Source organism: Sturnira hondurensis, unplaced genomic scaffold, assembly GCF_014824575.4.
Source record: "Sturnira hondurensis isolate 20B ecotype Veracruz unplaced genomic scaffold, ASM1482457v3 Scaffold0015739, whole genome shotgun sequence".
NCBI classification, from domain to species: Eukaryota; Metazoa; Chordata; class Mammalia; order Chiroptera; family Phyllostomidae; genus Sturnira; species Sturnira hondurensis.
Window position 1 is genome coordinate 540,590 of NW_028088370.1, and position 17,926 is coordinate 558,515.

The 17,926-nt window shown below is 49.0% G+C and overlaps 2 protein-coding genes across 5 annotated transcripts; one reads left to right on the plus strand and one right to left on the minus strand.

Annotated features, from left to right (window-relative positions):
- Nucleotides 1-25: 25 nt before the first annotated feature.
- SEPTIN1 (septin 1) lies at nucleotides 26-3,859 on the minus strand. 3 transcript variants are annotated; one of them, XM_037065442.1, is made up of 11 exons: nucleotides 3,777-3,859; nucleotides 3,509-3,599; nucleotides 3,329-3,415; nucleotides 2,972-3,095; nucleotides 2,518-2,652; nucleotides 2,306-2,423; nucleotides 1,394-1,495; nucleotides 1,179-1,278; nucleotides 811-976; nucleotides 504-594; nucleotides 26-412 (listed from the first exon to the last, which is right to left on the minus strand). In XM_037065442.1, exons 1-11 carry the CDS (start codon nucleotides 3,777-3,779, stop codon nucleotides 326-328), a joined length of 1,104 nt encoding a protein of 367 aa, XP_036921337.1. In that variant the 5' UTR covers nucleotides 3,780-3,859; the 3' UTR covers nucleotides 26-325. The 3 variants fall into 3 exon arrangements, with proteins under 3 accessions (XP_036921337.1, XP_036921335.1, XP_036921336.1); XM_037065440.1 differs by having other exon boundaries at nucleotides 3,692-3,781; XM_037065441.1 differs by lacking the exon at nucleotides 3,777-3,859 and adding an exon at nucleotides 3,707-3,769.
- Nucleotides 3,860-12,958: 9,099 nt separating this feature from the next.
- Nucleotides 12,959-17,270, plus strand: ZNF48 (zinc finger protein 48). Of its 2 annotated transcripts, none has more exons than XM_037065446.1 (3): nucleotides 12,959-13,124; nucleotides 13,318-13,444; nucleotides 14,679-17,270. In XM_037065446.1, exons 2-3 carry the CDS (start codon nucleotides 13,333-13,335, stop codon nucleotides 16,460-16,462), a joined length of 1,896 nt encoding a protein of 631 aa, XP_036921341.1. In that variant the 5' UTR covers nucleotides 12,959-13,124; nucleotides 13,318-13,332; the 3' UTR covers nucleotides 16,463-17,270. The 2 variants fall into 2 exon arrangements, with proteins under 2 accessions (XP_036921341.1, XP_036921342.1); XM_037065447.1 differs by having other exon boundaries at nucleotides 12,960-13,124; nucleotides 13,318-13,411.
- Nucleotides 17,271-17,926: the final 656 nt, after the last annotated feature.

Below are 17,926 nucleotides of genomic sequence, written 5' to 3' on the forward strand. Positions count from 1 at the left end.
CACTGGGAAAGAGAAGACGCTTGGCCTCAGGAAACAGTTTTATAGAAGACAGAGTTTGATGTCAAGGGGCAGGGCGGGGATGGTGTGGTCAGGTGGTTAGGGGGCTGGGCTGGAAGCTTGGGTCCCGAAGTGGGCGGGGCGGGGGAGGACAGTGGGAGCAGGGCCAAAGGCAGGACTACACTGGGACTGGGAGAACTTTTTAGCTGGAGAACCCGGTGCTTCTGTAGACTTCCAGAGTAGGCGGCAAAGCAACCTGGGGCTCGGGAATTGGACAAGAGACGGCCCCAAGACTGAGCCAAAGTAAAACTACACACCGGCGGGGGCCTCAGAGAGCGTCCTGCTGCTCCCCTTGAGTCTGGCTCTGCTGCATCTGGGCCTGCATCTTCTCCAGCATCTCTTGCATGCGACGCAGCTGTGCAGGAAAAGATTGCAGGCGATGGGGCTGGCCGAGGCCAGAGAGGGACTTTTTCAAAGAGGACAGGGGAGGTGAGGTGTTTGCTCACCTCTTCGTCTTTCTCGCGGATTAATTTCTCTGTCTCAGCCAGAGGCAGCATGGGCAGCGGAATCTCCGTGGTGCTCCGGCGGGAAAGCTTACTGGGGGTAGGAAAAAGGAACAAGAATCAAGGGCGGGGCCTGTGGTTGTGTCTGCAACCAGATTGGACTCCAAGAGGAGTGTCCTCCTGGTTCTTGACATTAAAGCCAAAAGTGGGTGGGGAAAGACTTTGGGAGAGAGGTCTGGAGGGTGAAGGTGGGGTCACGGATGTGAGAGCGAGGCTTTGGAAGCACCTAGGAATCAGCTCCAACTCTCACCTACGGCTGGCTCGATCGCGCGCCCCAGGTCGGGCCAGGCTCTGTAGGCAGCGGGCCCGGTAGCCCTCATAGAGCAGATCGTGTGTCACTTCCTTCAGGTCCTGCAGGTGTGTCTGCACCAGCAGCCGACGCAGGTTCAGGAAATCGCAGTGATGTGGATTCTCCACTGGGGGACGTACCGCGTGCCTCAGGGAGCTGGGTGGGATCTTTCTGCAGTGCTGCCCCCACCCCAGGGGAAGTTCCGCACCCGCCAGCTCAAGGAACTCTCATTTGGCTCCTAGAACCTCCAAGACCAGAGCTCACCCCATTATCACATATTGGGTGCGGTTGACTTGGAGGTGGCCTCAGAACGGTGTGCCTGGACTTACCTTCCACGGTTCCCCAGGGGTAGTGGCGTCCCCTCACTGGTCGGGTCCCGCTGTCCCTCACTACCTCACTTGAACCAACAACTGCGAAAGGGATGCTCTCCTAGAGGGCAGTAGTCAGGGATCAACCTCCAAGGCAGAAGCTTCTTTCTCAGCCTCTATCTCCACATCTGCCTCCCCTGCTTCCTCGTTTCCTCGCTTCCTCCCTTCCTCCGCACCTTCATCTCTGCATCCTGCTTCTTGAAGTCTTCATCCTCTTCAGAATCACAATCAGGAAACTGGTAGATGTTGATCTCCTCCTCCTTCAACTGGTCCCGGATCTCTCGGAGAAAACAAGTATGGAGACAGTGAGTAACTTCACAGAGGCTGTGAGCAACAGACAATGCATGTCCAGAGATGGATTCAGATACACATACCAGGAAGTCAGAGACAGGAGGACGTGAAAGACGGAGATGGTGAGATATGAACATCAGGATGACCAAAACCAAAATCTCAGCGATAATGAGACAGACATAGATGCTGAAAACTGAAACAAAGGTACCCTAACAGCCAAGGAAAGATTCTAAGATTCTTCAGAGGCCTGGAAAGATTCTAAGATGAGGCAGATACCAAAATACTAGGAGATAGAGACATAAGCAGGAACAGCAGAATGGGGCTCTGAAGACCCTGGGCGTGAGGGTCATCGTTCTACGCCTCTACCCGCCAACAGGACTTGGCTAAGCATCCAGCCCAGAGATCCCATTCTGAGGCTCCAGAGACAGTTCCCTCAGGCACCTTACTACTGACCTTCCTCAGAAACTCTCTAGGGCAGTGGGGGAGATAGAAGAAGGTAAAGGTGGGATTAAAGGGTAATGGAAAGAGACGATTTGGGGTGGCAAACACAATGCAATACACAGACGATGTACTGTGGAATTATATACCTGAAAACCTAGATAATTTTAATAATGTTGCCCTGATAAATTCAGTTAAACAACTTTTGAGGAAAGAATAAAGAAATTTTCTTTAACACTATAGCATCATACATCATGCTCCAAGAAACCACCCCAAGATCAAATAAGTCAAAGCTGAGTTCAGGTTTAATCATCACTTTTGGCTTCATGTAGGGTCCAAGGTCAGAAGTCACCACACACCTTCTGCTTGAGGGCCTGGGTTTCCCTAGGCACCAGGGCATCTGCTTTGCCAATGACTGGGATGATATTGACCTTCTCGTGCACCGCCCGAAGAAAGGCCACATCTAGAGGCCGGAGCCTGCACCCAGGGATTGGTCAGGGTTTGGTGTCAAGGTACAAAGACACCCCCCAAACCCCCACAAATGCCCCAACGCCCAGAGTGCCCTCCAGACCCCCTGCCAAAGGGTGAGATGAAGTAGAGGCAGCAGTGGACACGGGAATCCTGGATGTTCTTCCGGTTCAGGCCACTCTCATCCCTAAGATACTGCTCAAATTGTTCCTCAATGAAGCGCACCACGGGCAGCCAGCTGGGGTTTGGGGAGAGGAGAGAACTGTGATCAGATTGGAGGCCACATGGTGAGGAAGAGGGCAAGGCTAGCCAGGTCTGCGGGGGTGGGAAGTAGTTCCTTTGTCTCCAACCAAAGAAATTAGGAAACTGGCAGAGTCATAGTGAGGTGTTGGGAAGCACAGGGCACTCTGGGCCATGTGGCCATCAGAAACAGGCCCCCCATATTTGGGTCAGGGTGGGTGGGAGACCACGGCAGACCAGCCCTATAACTGACCCCTCAGCCTCCACAGGGTAGGCGTTTTGGAAGCCTAGCCCTCATTCCCTCCCCCACACCTCACCAGTCTGAGCAATCCATGGAGTCCCCAAAGCCAGGTGTGTCCACCAGGGTCAGCTTCACCCTAATACCCCCCTCTTCAATCTCCACACCCCGACGCTCAATAGTCAGCGTTTGTGTCAAGCGAGCTGTGGGAAGAGATTGGGAAACTGGGTAGGGGTCTGAAGCAGGACTAATTTCCTTTCTCAGTATCACAGTCACCCCCACCTATTTTTTTCAGGGGAGGAAACCATGTCAGTGAACAGTGAGCTGCCTGAGTGCCCCCAGAAAGTCATGGGAGACCCAGATGGAAAGGAAGAGAGTGTAGCCTGGAGATGTAGGAAGGGGACACAGCACCTGGAGAGGAGGAAATGGGTCTTACCACTGGCCTCTGGCAGTTGCCGATCCTCATAGAGGTTGGTGAGAAACAGGCTGTTGATGAGGGTGGATTTCCCCAGGCCTGACTCCCCTGTGGGATAGGTCAGGCCCAATTGCTCAAGTGAGGGGACAGCCAGGGTCTCTTGAGGACCCACCACCAGTCCCCTCTCAAAAACACCCAGACCTGCCACCATCAGCGTGAAGTCAAACCCCTTCTTGATGGACTTGCGGTGCAGCTGGTTGGGGAGGGCTGCAAAACCCACATATTCCTTGTCCTGTTGGTGGAGGGTAAACAATATGAGGCTGCTGGGAGTAGCAGACAGGGCCACCAGTAGAACCTGATCTCAAGGACTAGGAGAAGTCAGACCTTCTGTGGACTGACCCGGGCCTGGCTACCCTGGCGGTTGGAGCTAGGGGCAGAGATGCCTAGATTCCTGGGCATAAGGACTCACCATGGCCCCGCTAGCTGTTGCTGCACCTGCTGTCTCTCCCCACTTCCTCTGGTGGGGCAGGAAGTTGAGTGCGGCAAAGAAGGGGGCGGGCAATATAGGAAGCTGAGAGGCGTTAACTTGCCCAAGGAAAGCCAAGACCAAGAACACCTGGGGTCCTCACCATCTGGATCCCTTTGCCCATTACCCCTATAGGATCCTTCAACCCCTCCTTTCTTTGCACACCTTTCTCCCAAGCCCCATTGTCCCACACGTCACTCTGGTGCGAGGTGAGGTATAGGCAGAGAGGAAGGAAGGAGGATAGTCTCTCTAGCTGTGAGACAAAGCTTTGACAGGGATGGTTAAAAAAAAAAAAGATCCTAGGTCTGTGTGGGTCAAAAGCCAATAATGGGATAAGAGGTGGGAGGGGCCATCAGTTTTTCCTGCCAGCTCACACAGTGGATTTCTTTTTAATGCAGTGGATCCTTAAAAAGACATCAGATCTTTGGACAACACAGTCAGAAAGACCTTCCCTGAAATCCTGGCCAATGTGTTCCCCTGCTTGAAACCTTTCTAGGGTTCCCCAGTGACCTCAGAAACAAACCAAACTTCTGACCTGGCAGCCAAAGCCTTCCCCATCTGGCCTCATCACCCCATTACTCACTCGCCCTTAGCAAGTGCCCACATCCTAGACTCTGCCCATATTGAGCTTTTCTCCCTTTTGCACCAGATGAACTCTTCATCCTTCAAGGGTTTGCTTCAAAGTACTCTTTGTCCTTTGAAATCTTCCGCAATTACCCCAGGCAGAGTCATTTTCCCTCCTCTAGACTTCCCAGCACCTTTAACCCGCCCCTCCTTGACCACATTTGCTTACCTGAATGTCTCTTCTATTCATGGCTGAGCTTTCTAAACACAGGCACCATGTTTTCCTAATTTCTCTATCCCCAGTGTCTTACATAGAGCCTAGCACAAAGAAGGTGCCGATAGACAGTACACTAGATGAATGCAAGCATAAAGGAATCAATAAATGAAGTCGGTTAGGACCAGAGGCTGGGAGGCTGTAGGACGTGTAAAAGGAGCCTTGCTTTAAAGTCAGAAAGAACCTCCACCTCCTGTGGGATCTTGGGCAAGTCATTTGGCCTCTCTGAACTCCATGTTCTTAATGGTAAAATGAAATACACACATTCCACTTTGTTATCAGGACTCAGAATAGTTTCGGATGACATGAAATTTGGAGTTAATCTGTTATGTACAAATTGGCCTTAGCATTTGGGAACTTGGTGACCACCCTGAGCCTTTAAGGCTCGTCTCTGTACTAAGGCTACAAGGGCCTGCTTGATCCGGCTGACGCTTACTTCAGTCCTCTTTTCTTTCTCCACTTCCTATGGATTTATTATTCCCCTTTTAGCCAGTGACTGACTTGTGTTCCCCCAGAATTTATTTGTTGAAACCCTAACCCCCAAAGTGACTGTATCTAGAGATAGGGCCTTTAAGGAGGTGATTCAGGTGAAATGAAGCCACAAGAGGGGGATCCTGATCCGATAGGTCTGGAGTCGGAAGTAGGGACACAGCAACCTCTCTCTGCAGGGAGGAGCAGCCATGAGAGGACACGGTGAGAAGATGGCTGTCTGCAACCGCGGAAGGAAGGCCTCACCAGCACCAGCCCTGCTGGCACCTTGAATTTGGACTTCCAATCTCCAGAACTCAAAAATAAATGTCTGTTTAAGATTCAGTCTATGGTATTCTGTTCTGGCAACCTGAACAGACTAATACAGCCTCACAGCTCACCCCGTCCCCTCTTCACTCTACTGAGCTTAATGAGTAATTTTTGGGGTTTGTATATGAATTTTGAAAAGTGTGTAGTATATGGTACATGTTTATGCAAATCATTTTATATATGTAAATACATACATGTGAATATACATTTCTGTTCATTGTTTCATTCAGCACTATTTTTTAAGACTTATCTATGTTGCCCTGGCCAGTTTCTTAGGTTGGTTGAAGCATCACCTGTACACCAAAAGGTTACTGATTCAGTCCCCAGTCAGGGCACACACCTGAGTTGCAGGTTCAATTGGGGAACATATGGGAGACAACCAATTGATGTTTCTCTCTCACACTGATGCTTCTCTCTCTCTCCCCATCCCTCCCTCTCTAAAATCAATAAAAATATCCTCAGGTGAGGATCAAAAAAAGATTTATCCATGTTGCCATGTGTATATCTTACCTTTACTTCAACTTCATTTCTAGTATTGATCCCTTCACGTAGCCTTGGGAACAATCACCTTTTTGGGCCCTACTTTCCTCATCTACCAAATGGGATTGGAAACGTCTGCCACACTGAACTCACAGAAGTTGTGCAAACTTCATCTGGTTATAGAAACATGAAGAGCTGTGTCATTTTACTAGCTGTGTGACCATGAGCATTTTACTTTAACCCGTGACTTAGTTTCCTTATCTGTTAATGGCACCGTTAATAAAGTCTACATAATAGGGTCATGATGAAGACTACGCGCTCTAATACGCAAAAAGCTTTTAGTACAGTGCCTGGTGGACGAGGCGGGCTCACACAGGCTGCTCGTTATTGCTGTCACATGAGCTGAGGGGTGTGACAGCGCCACCAGCTCAAACCTAGCGATGGTTCTTGCACATCAGTTACTGAGCATCCAAACAAAGTGAATCACTCAAGGTCACCGTCCTCCGGGGAGACAGAAACAGCCAAAAGGGAGTGTGGAAGCATTGTTGCTGACGTAGTGTAAGAGAGGACAAACAGTCTTTCAAGAAGCCAAGGAAAAAAGAGTTCCAGCCAAGATGGGATAGGTAGAAACCCTTCACTTCCTCATGCAACCAAAAGGAGGCGAACAACCAATCTAAAATCAATAAACAACCAGAAGTGCCAGAAAATCAAACTGCATGGAACTCTAACAACCAAGGAATTACAAAAAAAAATCAACCAGAACCACCTGACCAGTAGGACGGGTGGACAGAGAGAATTCCAACAAGGCTGTGCAGGCCGGGACAGCTGAGAAAAAACACGGTGAGGCAGCAGACGCGCGGGCAGGGATGGCTGAAGGTGAAACTGAGACTCAGAGCTGACTGTGGACCTCGGTGGTTGTGGCGGTGAGAGAAGCTCCCAGTCTCACACAGGACTTCTTTGGAAAGTGCACTGGAGACTAGTTGGCCAGTTGCACTGTTCCGCCTCTGGCCCCTCCTGCACAGGCAGCACCGCAGCACTGGAAGGGTGGTTGCTCGTCCCAGGTGAACCATCCCGCCCCTTTATAACTTATCAGTGGCACCAAGACAAAGAAATTTGGGTCAAATGAAAAAACAGAGCAAAACTTCAGAAAGAGACCTAGGTAATGAGGAGAAAGCCAACCTATTTGATGGAGAATTTAAAGCCCTGGTAATCAAAATGCTCACAGAACGGACTGAGCTTGGTCGAACAATAAAAAAACAATCAAAAGATACCCAACATGAAATAAAGCAAAATATTCAGGGAACCAACAGTGACAAGAAGGAAACCAGGACTCAAAGCAATGATTTGGAACAAAAGAGAAAAAGAAATATCCAACTGGAACAGAATGAAGAAACGAGAATTTGAAAAAATGAAGAGAGACTTACAAACCTTTGGGACAATCTGAAACATTCCATTATCCAAATTATAGGGATGCCAGAAGGAGAAGAACAGCAACAAGAAATTGAAAACTCATTTGAACAAAAATAAAGGAAAACTTCCCCAATCTGGCAAAGGAAATAGACTTCTAGGAAGTCCAGGAAGCTCAGAGAGTCCCAGAGGTGGACCCAAGGAAGAACACACCAAGGCACATCATCATTACATTAACTAAGGTTAAAGATAAGGAGATAATTTTAAAAGCAGCAAGAGAAAAGGGGGCAGTTACCTACAAAGGAGTTCCCATAAGGCTATCAGCTGATTTCTCAAAAGAAACCTTGCAGGCAAGAAGGGGCTGGAAAGAAGTATTCCAAGTCATGAAAGGCAAGGACCTACATCCAAGATTGCTCTATCCAGCAAAGCTATCATTTAGAATGGAAGGGCAGATAAAGTGCTTCCCAGATAAGGTCAAGTTAAAGGAGTTCATCATCACCGAACCCTTATTACATGAAATGTTAAAGGGACTTATCTAAGAAAAAGAAGATCAAAACTATGAACAGTAAAATGACAACAGACTCACAACTATCAACAACTGAACCTAAAAACAAAACCAAAAACAAACAGAGCAAACAACTAAAACAGGAACAGAAAGAATCACAGAAATGGAGATCATGTGGAGAGTTATCAGCAGGGAGGGGGAGGGGTAGAATGGGAAAAAAGGTACAGGGAATAAGAAGCATAAATGGTTGGTATAAAACAGACAGGAGGAAGTTAAGAATAGTATAGGAAATAGAGAAGCCAAAGAACTTATATATACAACCCAGGGGCATGAACTAAGGGGGTGGGGGCAGATAAGGGTGGGAGGGGAGGTGCAGGGCAGAGGGGAATAATGGTGGGAAAAATGGGACAACTGTAGTAGCATAATCAATAAAATATATTTAAAAAATAGAACTAAAGCCCTGGCAGATGTGGCTCAGTGGATTGAGTGCTGGCCTGCAAATCAAAGGCTCCCCAGTTCAATTCTCGGTCAGGGCACATGCCTGGGTTGCAGGCCAGGTCCCCAGTAGGGAGTGTGTGACAGGCAATCACACAGTGATGTTCCTCTCCCTCTCTTTCTCTCTCTCTTCCCCTCTCTAAAAAAAATAAATAAAATATTTAAAATATATAGAAATAAATTTTTTTAAAAAGAGAAATTTACATCTAATATCACTGCCATGATATAACCCCATTTTGCTTTCTTTTTTTAAAGGTTCACTAAATGAATGTTCTGGGAACCCATCTGTATCTGTACCATTTGGTGTTGTTGTGAGAGGCTGAGTTCGGCTTCAGCAAATTTTTTTTTAAGACTCTTTCAACACTTCGCCCATTTCATGATGGGTGATTTATGCGTGCACCTGCCCATACCACACTGAGTGTTCCCCAGTTTTTGACCAAAAAGAGCATGACCCCTCCCCATGCCCCACCTTCCCTATTCACCCAACCTTGCTCCTAACAACTGTTTTTTGTTTCCTCAGATGAAAAACGTCCTCAAAGAGAAATGTTCTGCTGATGTGGAATAGGTGAAACAAAAAAAGGCGGAAGCACTAAAAGGCATCAAAATGGATGAGTTCAAAAACTGTTTTGAGCAGTGGGAAAAAACATCTCGGTAGGTGTGTTGCATTGAATGCAGGGTACTTTGGAGGTGACTGAAGTTTAAACATGTAAGAACAAATACACAATTTTTTTTGTAAATAAATTCTGTGGGGTTTTTGGGCCCATTCATAATCTCACAATACTAGTATCATACTTTAACTTTGTTTGGAAGCCTATTTTTATCACTTTATGTGTTCTATACATCTTTCTATGATAATAAAGACACATCTACATTATTATTCTTTTAAAGATTTTATTTATTTACTCTTGAAGAGATGGGAAGGAAGGGAGAAAAAGGGAGAGAAACATCAATGTGCAAGAGATACAAAAATCTGTTGCCTCTCCCATGCCCCCAGCTGGAGACCTGGCCTGCAACCCAGGCATGTGCCCTGACTCGTGGCCTCTCGATTTACAGGCCAGCACTCAATCCACTGAGCCATACCAGCCAGGGCTACATTATTACTATTATTATTATTATTATTTAAGATTTTATTTATTTATTTTAGACAGAGGGGAAAGGAGGGAGAGAAACATAATGTGTGGTAGACTCTCGCACATCCCCTGCTGGGGACCTGGCTGGAAACCCAGGCATGTGCCCTGACTGGGAATCAAACTCATGGCCTTTCAGTTCAAAGGCCTGCACTCAGTACCCTGAGCCACACCAGCCAGAGCACATTATTACTTTTATAGCTGTTTAGTATTTCTGTTGATTCCCATTCTTCACTATGATAACCAATGTTGAGCTGGGATAAACATCTTCATGGCAATATCATTGTATATTTTTCCCACCATCTCTTTGGGCCTAATCCCTATAAAAGGAATTACTGAATCAAAGGAAGTCACATATTTAAGACATTTGTACCTAACAAACTGCTCTGTAGAAATGGTGCTTTGCCTTTGGTCTTTGTGTTAAGTGCAGAGATGACAAGAATGGATAGTGACACAATATTCCACTTATATACTTTTTAACTCCAACAAATCATGCCTAGTCATCCATATGATAAGGTCTGGGACTTGTTTAGAAAAAGGAAGTTCCCACCTTGAGCTTCCTATGGCGATTCATGGTGGACAGCAGTTTTTCCATTTAATACTCTTCTGGATTGGTTGTTTTTAATCATGCAGTGTCTTCATAGCTACCTATGACTGCACCAGGCATTTCTGGTAGGGCTTCTGTGTCTTTAAACCTGGTTCAGATTCAACCCTAATAACGCCAGGGTTTGTCTCTCAGAGTTAAAGCTAGCTCTGCCCTGGCCAATGTGGCTCAGTTGGTTCGGTGTCATCCTGAAAAGCAAAAGATTCATGGGTTGAATTCCCAGTCAGGGCACATGACTGGTTTGTGGGCCTGGTCCCCAGTTGGGGCACGTGCTACAGGCAACCAACCAGCGTTCCTTTCCCTCTCTTTCTCTTTACCTTCCTCTCTGTAAATAAGTCTTTTTTAAAAAGCCAGCTCTGCAAGTGAGTATGGCATGTGGGCTGGTCAGCTTTAGGGGAAAGGTTTCTCCAGGAAGGGTTGGCTCTTTTGTATCTTCTTACCTGTTTGCTAGCACAGGTGCCTGGCACATTTTGGACCTCCAAAAAATGTTTGTGGTGCAAATGAATAAAGTTACTATACCATCTTCAGCTTCAGGTGCTTTCCTATTATGTAAACTCATGACACATTACAATAAGACTATTCTGTTTCCCTCTTTGAGGGTAGGTCTTAACCATCTTTGGACCTCAAGCTTCTAGCACATAGTAGGTTTTCAGTTAGTATGTGGGCCACTGTTCATTTCATTCCCTCTGTCTGGAGTTCCTCATTCGGCCCCCATTTCAGCTAGACTCTGGACTTCGAAATCTTACATGTTCTTGAAGTAGCAGGTCAAAAATGCCACATCTTCCTGTTATTCCAGCTGGAGAAATAATTGATATTTTTTGCAAAGTGTTTTACACATATTAATTCTCAGCCATTCAAATTAGGTATTATGGGTCCTGGTTGGGTAGCTTAGTTGGGTAGAGTGGCAACCTGATACACTGAGGTTGCAGGTTTGATCCCTAGTCAGGACACATACAAGACTCAACCAATGAATGCACAAATAAGTGGAAAAACAAATTGACATTTTGTTCTCTCTCCCTTTCTCTCTCTTCCTCTCTCTAAAATCAGTTTTAAAAAAATAGCCCTGGCTGGTGTGGCTCAGGGGATTTAGCCCGGGCTTTCCAACAGGTATGCTTTCCAGTCAGGGCACAAGCCTAGCCTGGGGCCAGGCCCCCAGTAGGGGGCGTGCAAGAGACAACCACACATTAATGTTTCTCCCTCCCTTCTCCTTTGTCTAAAAATAAATGAAATCTTAAAAAAAAATAAAAATAAATAAAGATAAATAATCAAACTAGGTATTATTGCTCCCATTTTACTATTCAGGAAACAGAAGTAACCTCCCCACAGTCAAACAATAGTAAGTGACAAAGCCAGGAAACAAACATAAACAAACGAATGTTCTCAGCCACTAAACTCTACAGAAGTATCTCGCTGTCTCTCTGCAGCATGCTACTTTGAGTACAGTTTACGTAACATCATCCGCACATTTCCATACTCTAATGGGCTGAGGAGTTTCCTTACATTTCCAAGGCTGGAAGTGTCTAGACATTCGTGGGTGATCCTTAAGTATTTGTTGATTAATTTATGGTCCTTGTTTCTGCGTCTAACATCCATGCATACCAGGCACGAAGAATCAAGTAGACTCATTTCCACAGATTAGAACTCTTCCTGCTTTCCCACTATGGGTGCGAGTAACTCACACCTTATAGTTCTTTCTTACTATTTGTGTTTGTTCCTTAACTGACACCCCAAGGGCAATTCTTACCTGAATTTTATCTCATTATCCCAAACTCTTGGCTTAGCACTGAATTGCTAATAATGTGAATTAATATTTGGTTACCCCTCTCCATCATCAGAAACACGAAGACACTCCTCCTTCCCGAAGGCACACGGACCCAAAGTAGAGATACTGGGGATCGTGCCCCCTGGTTCCCTGGAACAGCCCCAGCCAGGACCCCAACAAGCTGGAAAACAGGGACTAATGTTCCAGCCTCTCCCGGCTTGGTTTCTGCAGGGCTGTCGACCTGTCCCCTAGTCTCCCCATGTCCTCTTTGTGTCTCTGCTTGTTTCATTGTCTTAGTTCCTCTGCCTCTAAACCTGTTTCTCTCCCGGCTCCTGGACTTTTCATGCGGCTCTCTGACTCAGCTTCAATGACTTTTTATCCAACTCTTATCTGTTTCTACATATCTGTCTCGGGCAGCTCAGATTTTTTTTGGTCTGCCGCTGTCTCATCTCTCTCAGCCTTTGCATCTTCTCCGACTCAATGCTCTCAGGTTACGATTTTGAGTCTCTGGCTCAGGGTCTCCATTCTGGAACCCAGGTCTGAATCCATCCGCCTGCTTCTCCTCAGAGGCGTCCCTATTAGCATTCGCCTCTAACCTCTCCTCCAACTTCGGTGGCTCCCCTTCCCCAAGCCCATCCCCCACAGCTTCCCCGACCAGCCCCGCTTTGTTTCTTTAGTCTTACTTGGCCCTGCTTTGTTTCCTGCGTCTCAGAGCCCCGCCTCCGCCCCATCTGAGGTCTCTGCCGCCCTTTGTCTGCCTGGGTCTTCCCCCCCTCCTTTCCCTGGGACCATCTTTAGATCTCTTTGTCTCTCCAGGTCGGGGTGTTTAGCATTGTCAGCCGACCCCACAGGTCCACGGGGTGGCTCGACACAGACACAGCGACAACTAGGAACAGCCTTCGGCCCTCATCACCCAGCTCTAGCCCAGGAGGCACACGGTTAATACCACTGAGTTCGCACCGTCGTCCTGGGCTTAGAGTAGCCCTCCCTGTGGCACGCGGCCACCCACCGACCACCGAGCTGAGGCGGACCGGTGGGCCCCTAACGGCGTGCAGCTCCTCCAGGTCCTAGAGCGGCTCGGTGCGGCCCAGCTCTTCCGCTTCCCGTCCCCGCCCACAGTGGCGCCCTAGGGACGCTGGGGGCCGAGACCCCCTCCCACCCCCGGTTGAACGCAGAGACCGCATCCTAGAGCTGTCTGTCGGTGGTTCGGGCACCTGAGCCTCGCCAAGGAGCTCCGGAGAGCACCGGGGTGGTGGAGCCGGAGGCGGCCAGAAGGCGAGGGATAGCTGCCTGCCGGAACGAGCAGCAGGTGCAGGGGCGCGGGCCAAGGGGTGGGGGCACTGGGAGCCGCGCCCTGCACCTTGGACCCAGATGCTGCCCGGTGCTCACGCCAGCCAGCAGAGGGGGCAGGGCGCGGGCTGCATATGGCTGTGTGACCTACGGATTGTGTGTCTGTCCACTTACTCAGGGTGGCGTGCCGGTGATGGAGCGCGTGGTGGAGCCCTGGGATCCGGATCTCCATGGCCCGGAGGGAAGGGAGCAGCTGAGAGGTGCCCGAATAGGTGAGATTCGTGGCGATGCGCCGCCTTGTGCAGGTAATAGCCGGGTGAGGACTACGAGGCTGGACTCTAGAAAAGTCAGTAATGAACTGCACTTCCAAGAGAGGGGGAGAAGAGCAATAACCGACTGAGGAGTCAATGTTTCTGCACCTGCTGTGCACCAGGCCAGGCAGGGAATCATCTCAAGGGGTCTGTGTCCCCCTCCCCAACAATGTCCTCACTGTCTCTGCACTACTTCAGGCCTCATTATGCCTCACCGGGTAGCTGCAACAGCCTTCCCTCAGCCCTCTTCTCTCCAATGATGCATTCCTGCAGCCACACTGATCCTAGTCCAGGTCTAATCTGGTCTTCCCTCCCTAGCTCCTTTTTGCCCAGTAATTAAGAGCCTTAGCCTAGTGTTCAGTTCAGCCCCTAGTCCCAACATCCCTTTCCAGCTTCTATACCCCCAGCTTCTAGAACACTGCCTAGTACACAGTAGGTACTCAATAAATACTTGTTGAATTAATAAACTGGTCTTAATCTAAGGGCCCCTAAAGAACCCTAAATTTCTGCTGCCTCTTAATCTGTGAAGAATTGATCCCTCCCAACCTTGTCCCAGAAGACCAGCACCCTGATCCATGGTTTGTTTGACCTCCAGCCCTCTCCATGGTTTACTTTTTTCTTGCTGTGAAAGCTGTTCTTATATCTTCATTTTCTCTTTCTCTTGTGGCAGCATAGTTATTCTGAGCCCACGTGTATCGTTAGTTTTGCTTTACTTTATCTCTCCTACCAGCCCTAAGCATCTTAGGGGATAGGTGTGTGTGTCAGGTAAACACAGAGCGACTGAAGTAATAAGTTACAGATTGGGCTAATATAAAAAGATATCATTGGAATTGCAAATAACAGGTTTTTCAAATAGAGATAATATAATGTAGTAACTAACACAGACTTGGGAATCAGACAGACCTGAGTTAGAAACCTGGCTTTACTACTTTATAACCTTGAGCAAATGACTTAAATTCTCTGAGTCTCCAAATGGGCATAGTACCAGTATTATCTCCTAGAATAGTTTACAAGTGGTCAGTAATGCTTAGTTCAGTGATTGGCACATATTAGGGGCAGGGTAAAAGGAAATTACTATCATTAATGAGAGGCACAGACAATAGTAAGTTCTTAAGAAGTTCACAGAGATCCCTGTGACCACAGATTGTCAAGGAAGCCTCTGGGGAGGTTGCAGTGGAACGTAAGCTGAGCCTAAGGACAGGTCTACAACTCTCTTTTCTTTCCCTAGGTCTAGAGGGTGAGCATGTGGAGATGTCTCAGACGGATGAGTTTGAACATACCCCACAGGAGGATGACTTGGCATTCAAGGAAGAAGATTTGGCCTCAGGTCGTGAAATAGGAAATGCCTCTCTCAAACCCCAAGGCATCCAGACATGGGATGACTTGTGGGTCCAGAGAGAGGCACCAGAGAAACCTCAGGCTCGAGACAGAGGCTCCCGGCTCCTGGGAGAATCACGCTGGGGCCAGGCTAGTGATCGTGCTGCTGTGTGTGGAGAATGTGGCAAAAGCTTTCGGCAGATGTCAGATCTGGTGAAACATCAGCGGACACACACAGGAGAGAAACCCTACAAGTGTGGGGTCTGCGGCAAGGGCTTTGGGGATAGCTCTGCCCGTATCAAACATCAGCGAACTCATAGTGGTGAAAAGCCCTACAGAGCTCGACTGCCAGCTCAGGGTCCCCCAAAGATTCCTCGGTCCAGGATCCCTGCTGGCGAGCGCCCCACTATCTGCGGTGAATGTGGCAAGAGCTTCCGGCAGAGTTCTGACTTGGTGAAACACCAGAGGACACACACGGGTGAGAAGCCCTACAAGTGTGGCATCTGTGGCAAGGGCTTTGGTGACAGTTCTGCCCGCATAAAGCACCAGCGGACACACCGTGGGGAGCAGCCCCCCCGGCCCATGGTGCCAGAGCGGCAGCCATCTCATGCAGCCATGGCAGCTGCACAGGGACCAAAAGCCCAGGACAAGCCATATATTTGCACTGATTGTGGCAAAAGATTTGTGCTCAGCTGCAGCCTTCTGAGCCACCAGCGTAGTCATCTGGGACCCAAACCTTTTGGCTGTGATGTGTGTGGAAAGGAATTTGCCCGGGGCTCAGACCTGGTGAAGCACCTTCGGGTGCACACAGGAGAGAAGCCCTACCTCTGCCCTGAGTGTGGCAAGGGCTTTGCCGACAGCTCTGCCAGGGTCAAGCACCTCCGCACCCACAGTGGCGAGAGGCCACACGCCTGCCCAGAGTGTGACTGCACCTTTAGCCTCAGCTCCACCCTTCTCCGCCACCGCCTGACTCACATGGAGCCCCAGGACTTCGGCTTCCCAGGCTACCCCCTGGCTTCCCTGATCCCCAGCCCACCACCCAGCTCAAGTCCACCCCCGCCTCCTCTTGGTACCAATCCCCCACTAACACCTCGAAGCCCTTCACACTCAGGTGATGGGCCTTTTGGCCTGCCTGGCTTGGAGCCACAGGCTGGGGAGCCACCCCCACCACTAACAGGTGACAAGCCCCACAAGTGCCCTGAGTGTGGCAAGGGCTTCCGCCGAAGCTCGGACCTGGTGAAACACCATCGTGTGCACACGGGGGAGAAACCCTACCTCTGCCCTGAATGTGGCAAGGGTTTTGCTGACAGCTCAGCCAGAGTCAAACACCTCCGCACCCACCGTGGTGAACAGGTTCGGCCACTACCACCATCCACTCTCCTGAGGCCATATAACTCCCCAGGCCCAGCACCCATGGCCCCTCGACCCCGAGTCCGGGCCCAGCCCTCTGGACTCAGCCAGCCCCATGTGTGTAACTTCTGTGGGAAGGAGTTCCCCCGGAGCTCAGATCTTGTCAAACACAGGCGCACACACACTGGGGAGAAGCCATACAAGTGTGCAGAGTGTGGCAAAGGTTTTGGTGACAGTTCTGCCCGTATCAAGCACCAGCGTGGGCACCTGGTCTTGAGGCCCTTTGGGACAGGGGATGGTCTGGCAAGGTCTGTCAAAGAGGATCCACCAGCAGGACTGGAATGATGGGGTACAGGGAGGGTAGAGGCCCAGGAAATCCAAGGGGTGGTACTTGCCTAAGTAGGGAAGAAAGGGCCTGGGAGGTGGTGGGAGGGAGAAGGAAAGCAGGTGGGAGGGGAAGAAATGGGAGAAAGGAGTGGATAGATGGAGACTGGAGACAATGACCTTGAAGCTCAGGAAGCTGTCCCAGCAGCTGGGCTCAGTAAGGGCCTTGCCAGTGTGGCCTATACCCCCAGCTTCTAGAACACTGCCTAGTACACAGTAGGTACTCAATAAATACTTGTTGAATTAATAAACTGGTCTTAATCTAAGGGCCCCGAAAGAACCCTAAATTTCTGCTGCCTCTTAATCTGTGAAGAATTGATCCCTCCCAACCTTGTCCCAGAAGACCAGCATCCTGATCCATGGTTTGTTTGACCCTTATGAGCTGCAACAAAGACTTGGAATTTAGGGTGACAGATTTAGGCAGGGGCATCTCGATCATCCTTCTGATGAGAGTGTTGATGTATGGCAGGCGGTACCCAGCCTCAGGCCATTGGACGTGGTCTTAGCCAGGAAGGAAACTCTTGGCCAGAGGTCAGACCTACCTGCCCTAGAGGACCCAAACCTACCCTGACAGCTGGACACTGGCACAACAGACCAGAGACAGCGGAAGGCACATTGCTCTGTTCTACGTGCCAAGCCCAGGTCCTGGTGCACATCAGCAGAGATAAAGTGAGAGGGCAGGACTGGAGTAAGGAGAAGCCAGGGAAACTCCAAGGCCAGACAGCCACATCATGTGTCTCCTTGCCAATAAACTGCTTCTTGTCTGAGGCTTGGGCTCCTGTCTCTGTGTATACGTGGCGAAGGGTGGAAAAGGCGAAGTGTTATAGATAGCTAATTATTTTCTTAAATTTATTTTTATTTTTAAAGAGAGGGGAAGGGAGGGAGAAAGAGGAAGAGAAACATCAGTGTGCAAGAGAATATTGATCAGCTGCCTCTTGCATGACCCCAACCAGGGACCTGTCCTGCCACCCAGGTGCGTGCACTGACTGGGAACTGAACTGGCAACCTTTTGGTTCACAGATGGGCACTCAATCCACTAAGCCACACCAGCCAGGGTGATAGCTAATTATTAATAAGAAAGGGAACAAAGAGGGAAGTAGACATTGAGCTTAATCAACCAGTTTGCCTCACCAGGAAACTAGTTTCCCACACTCCAGAGGATCACAGCATTTCCCACCCCCAAGGATTAACACCCCTCTATTCCCATGTCCAGCACCTGATTTGGGTGGGGAACGGGGAAGTGAGTACACACACAATAGAAGTCAAAATGGTGCAGCGAGAAGTGCTTGGCCATAGTAACCTAAGCAGAGGGTAGGTCCATCATAAGCCAGGAAAGTTGATTGGGAATTTGATTGGTTATTAAAAAAACAAAACAAAAACTGGTGCCCTGGCAGGTTGGCTTAGGTGGTTGGAATGTCATCCCAC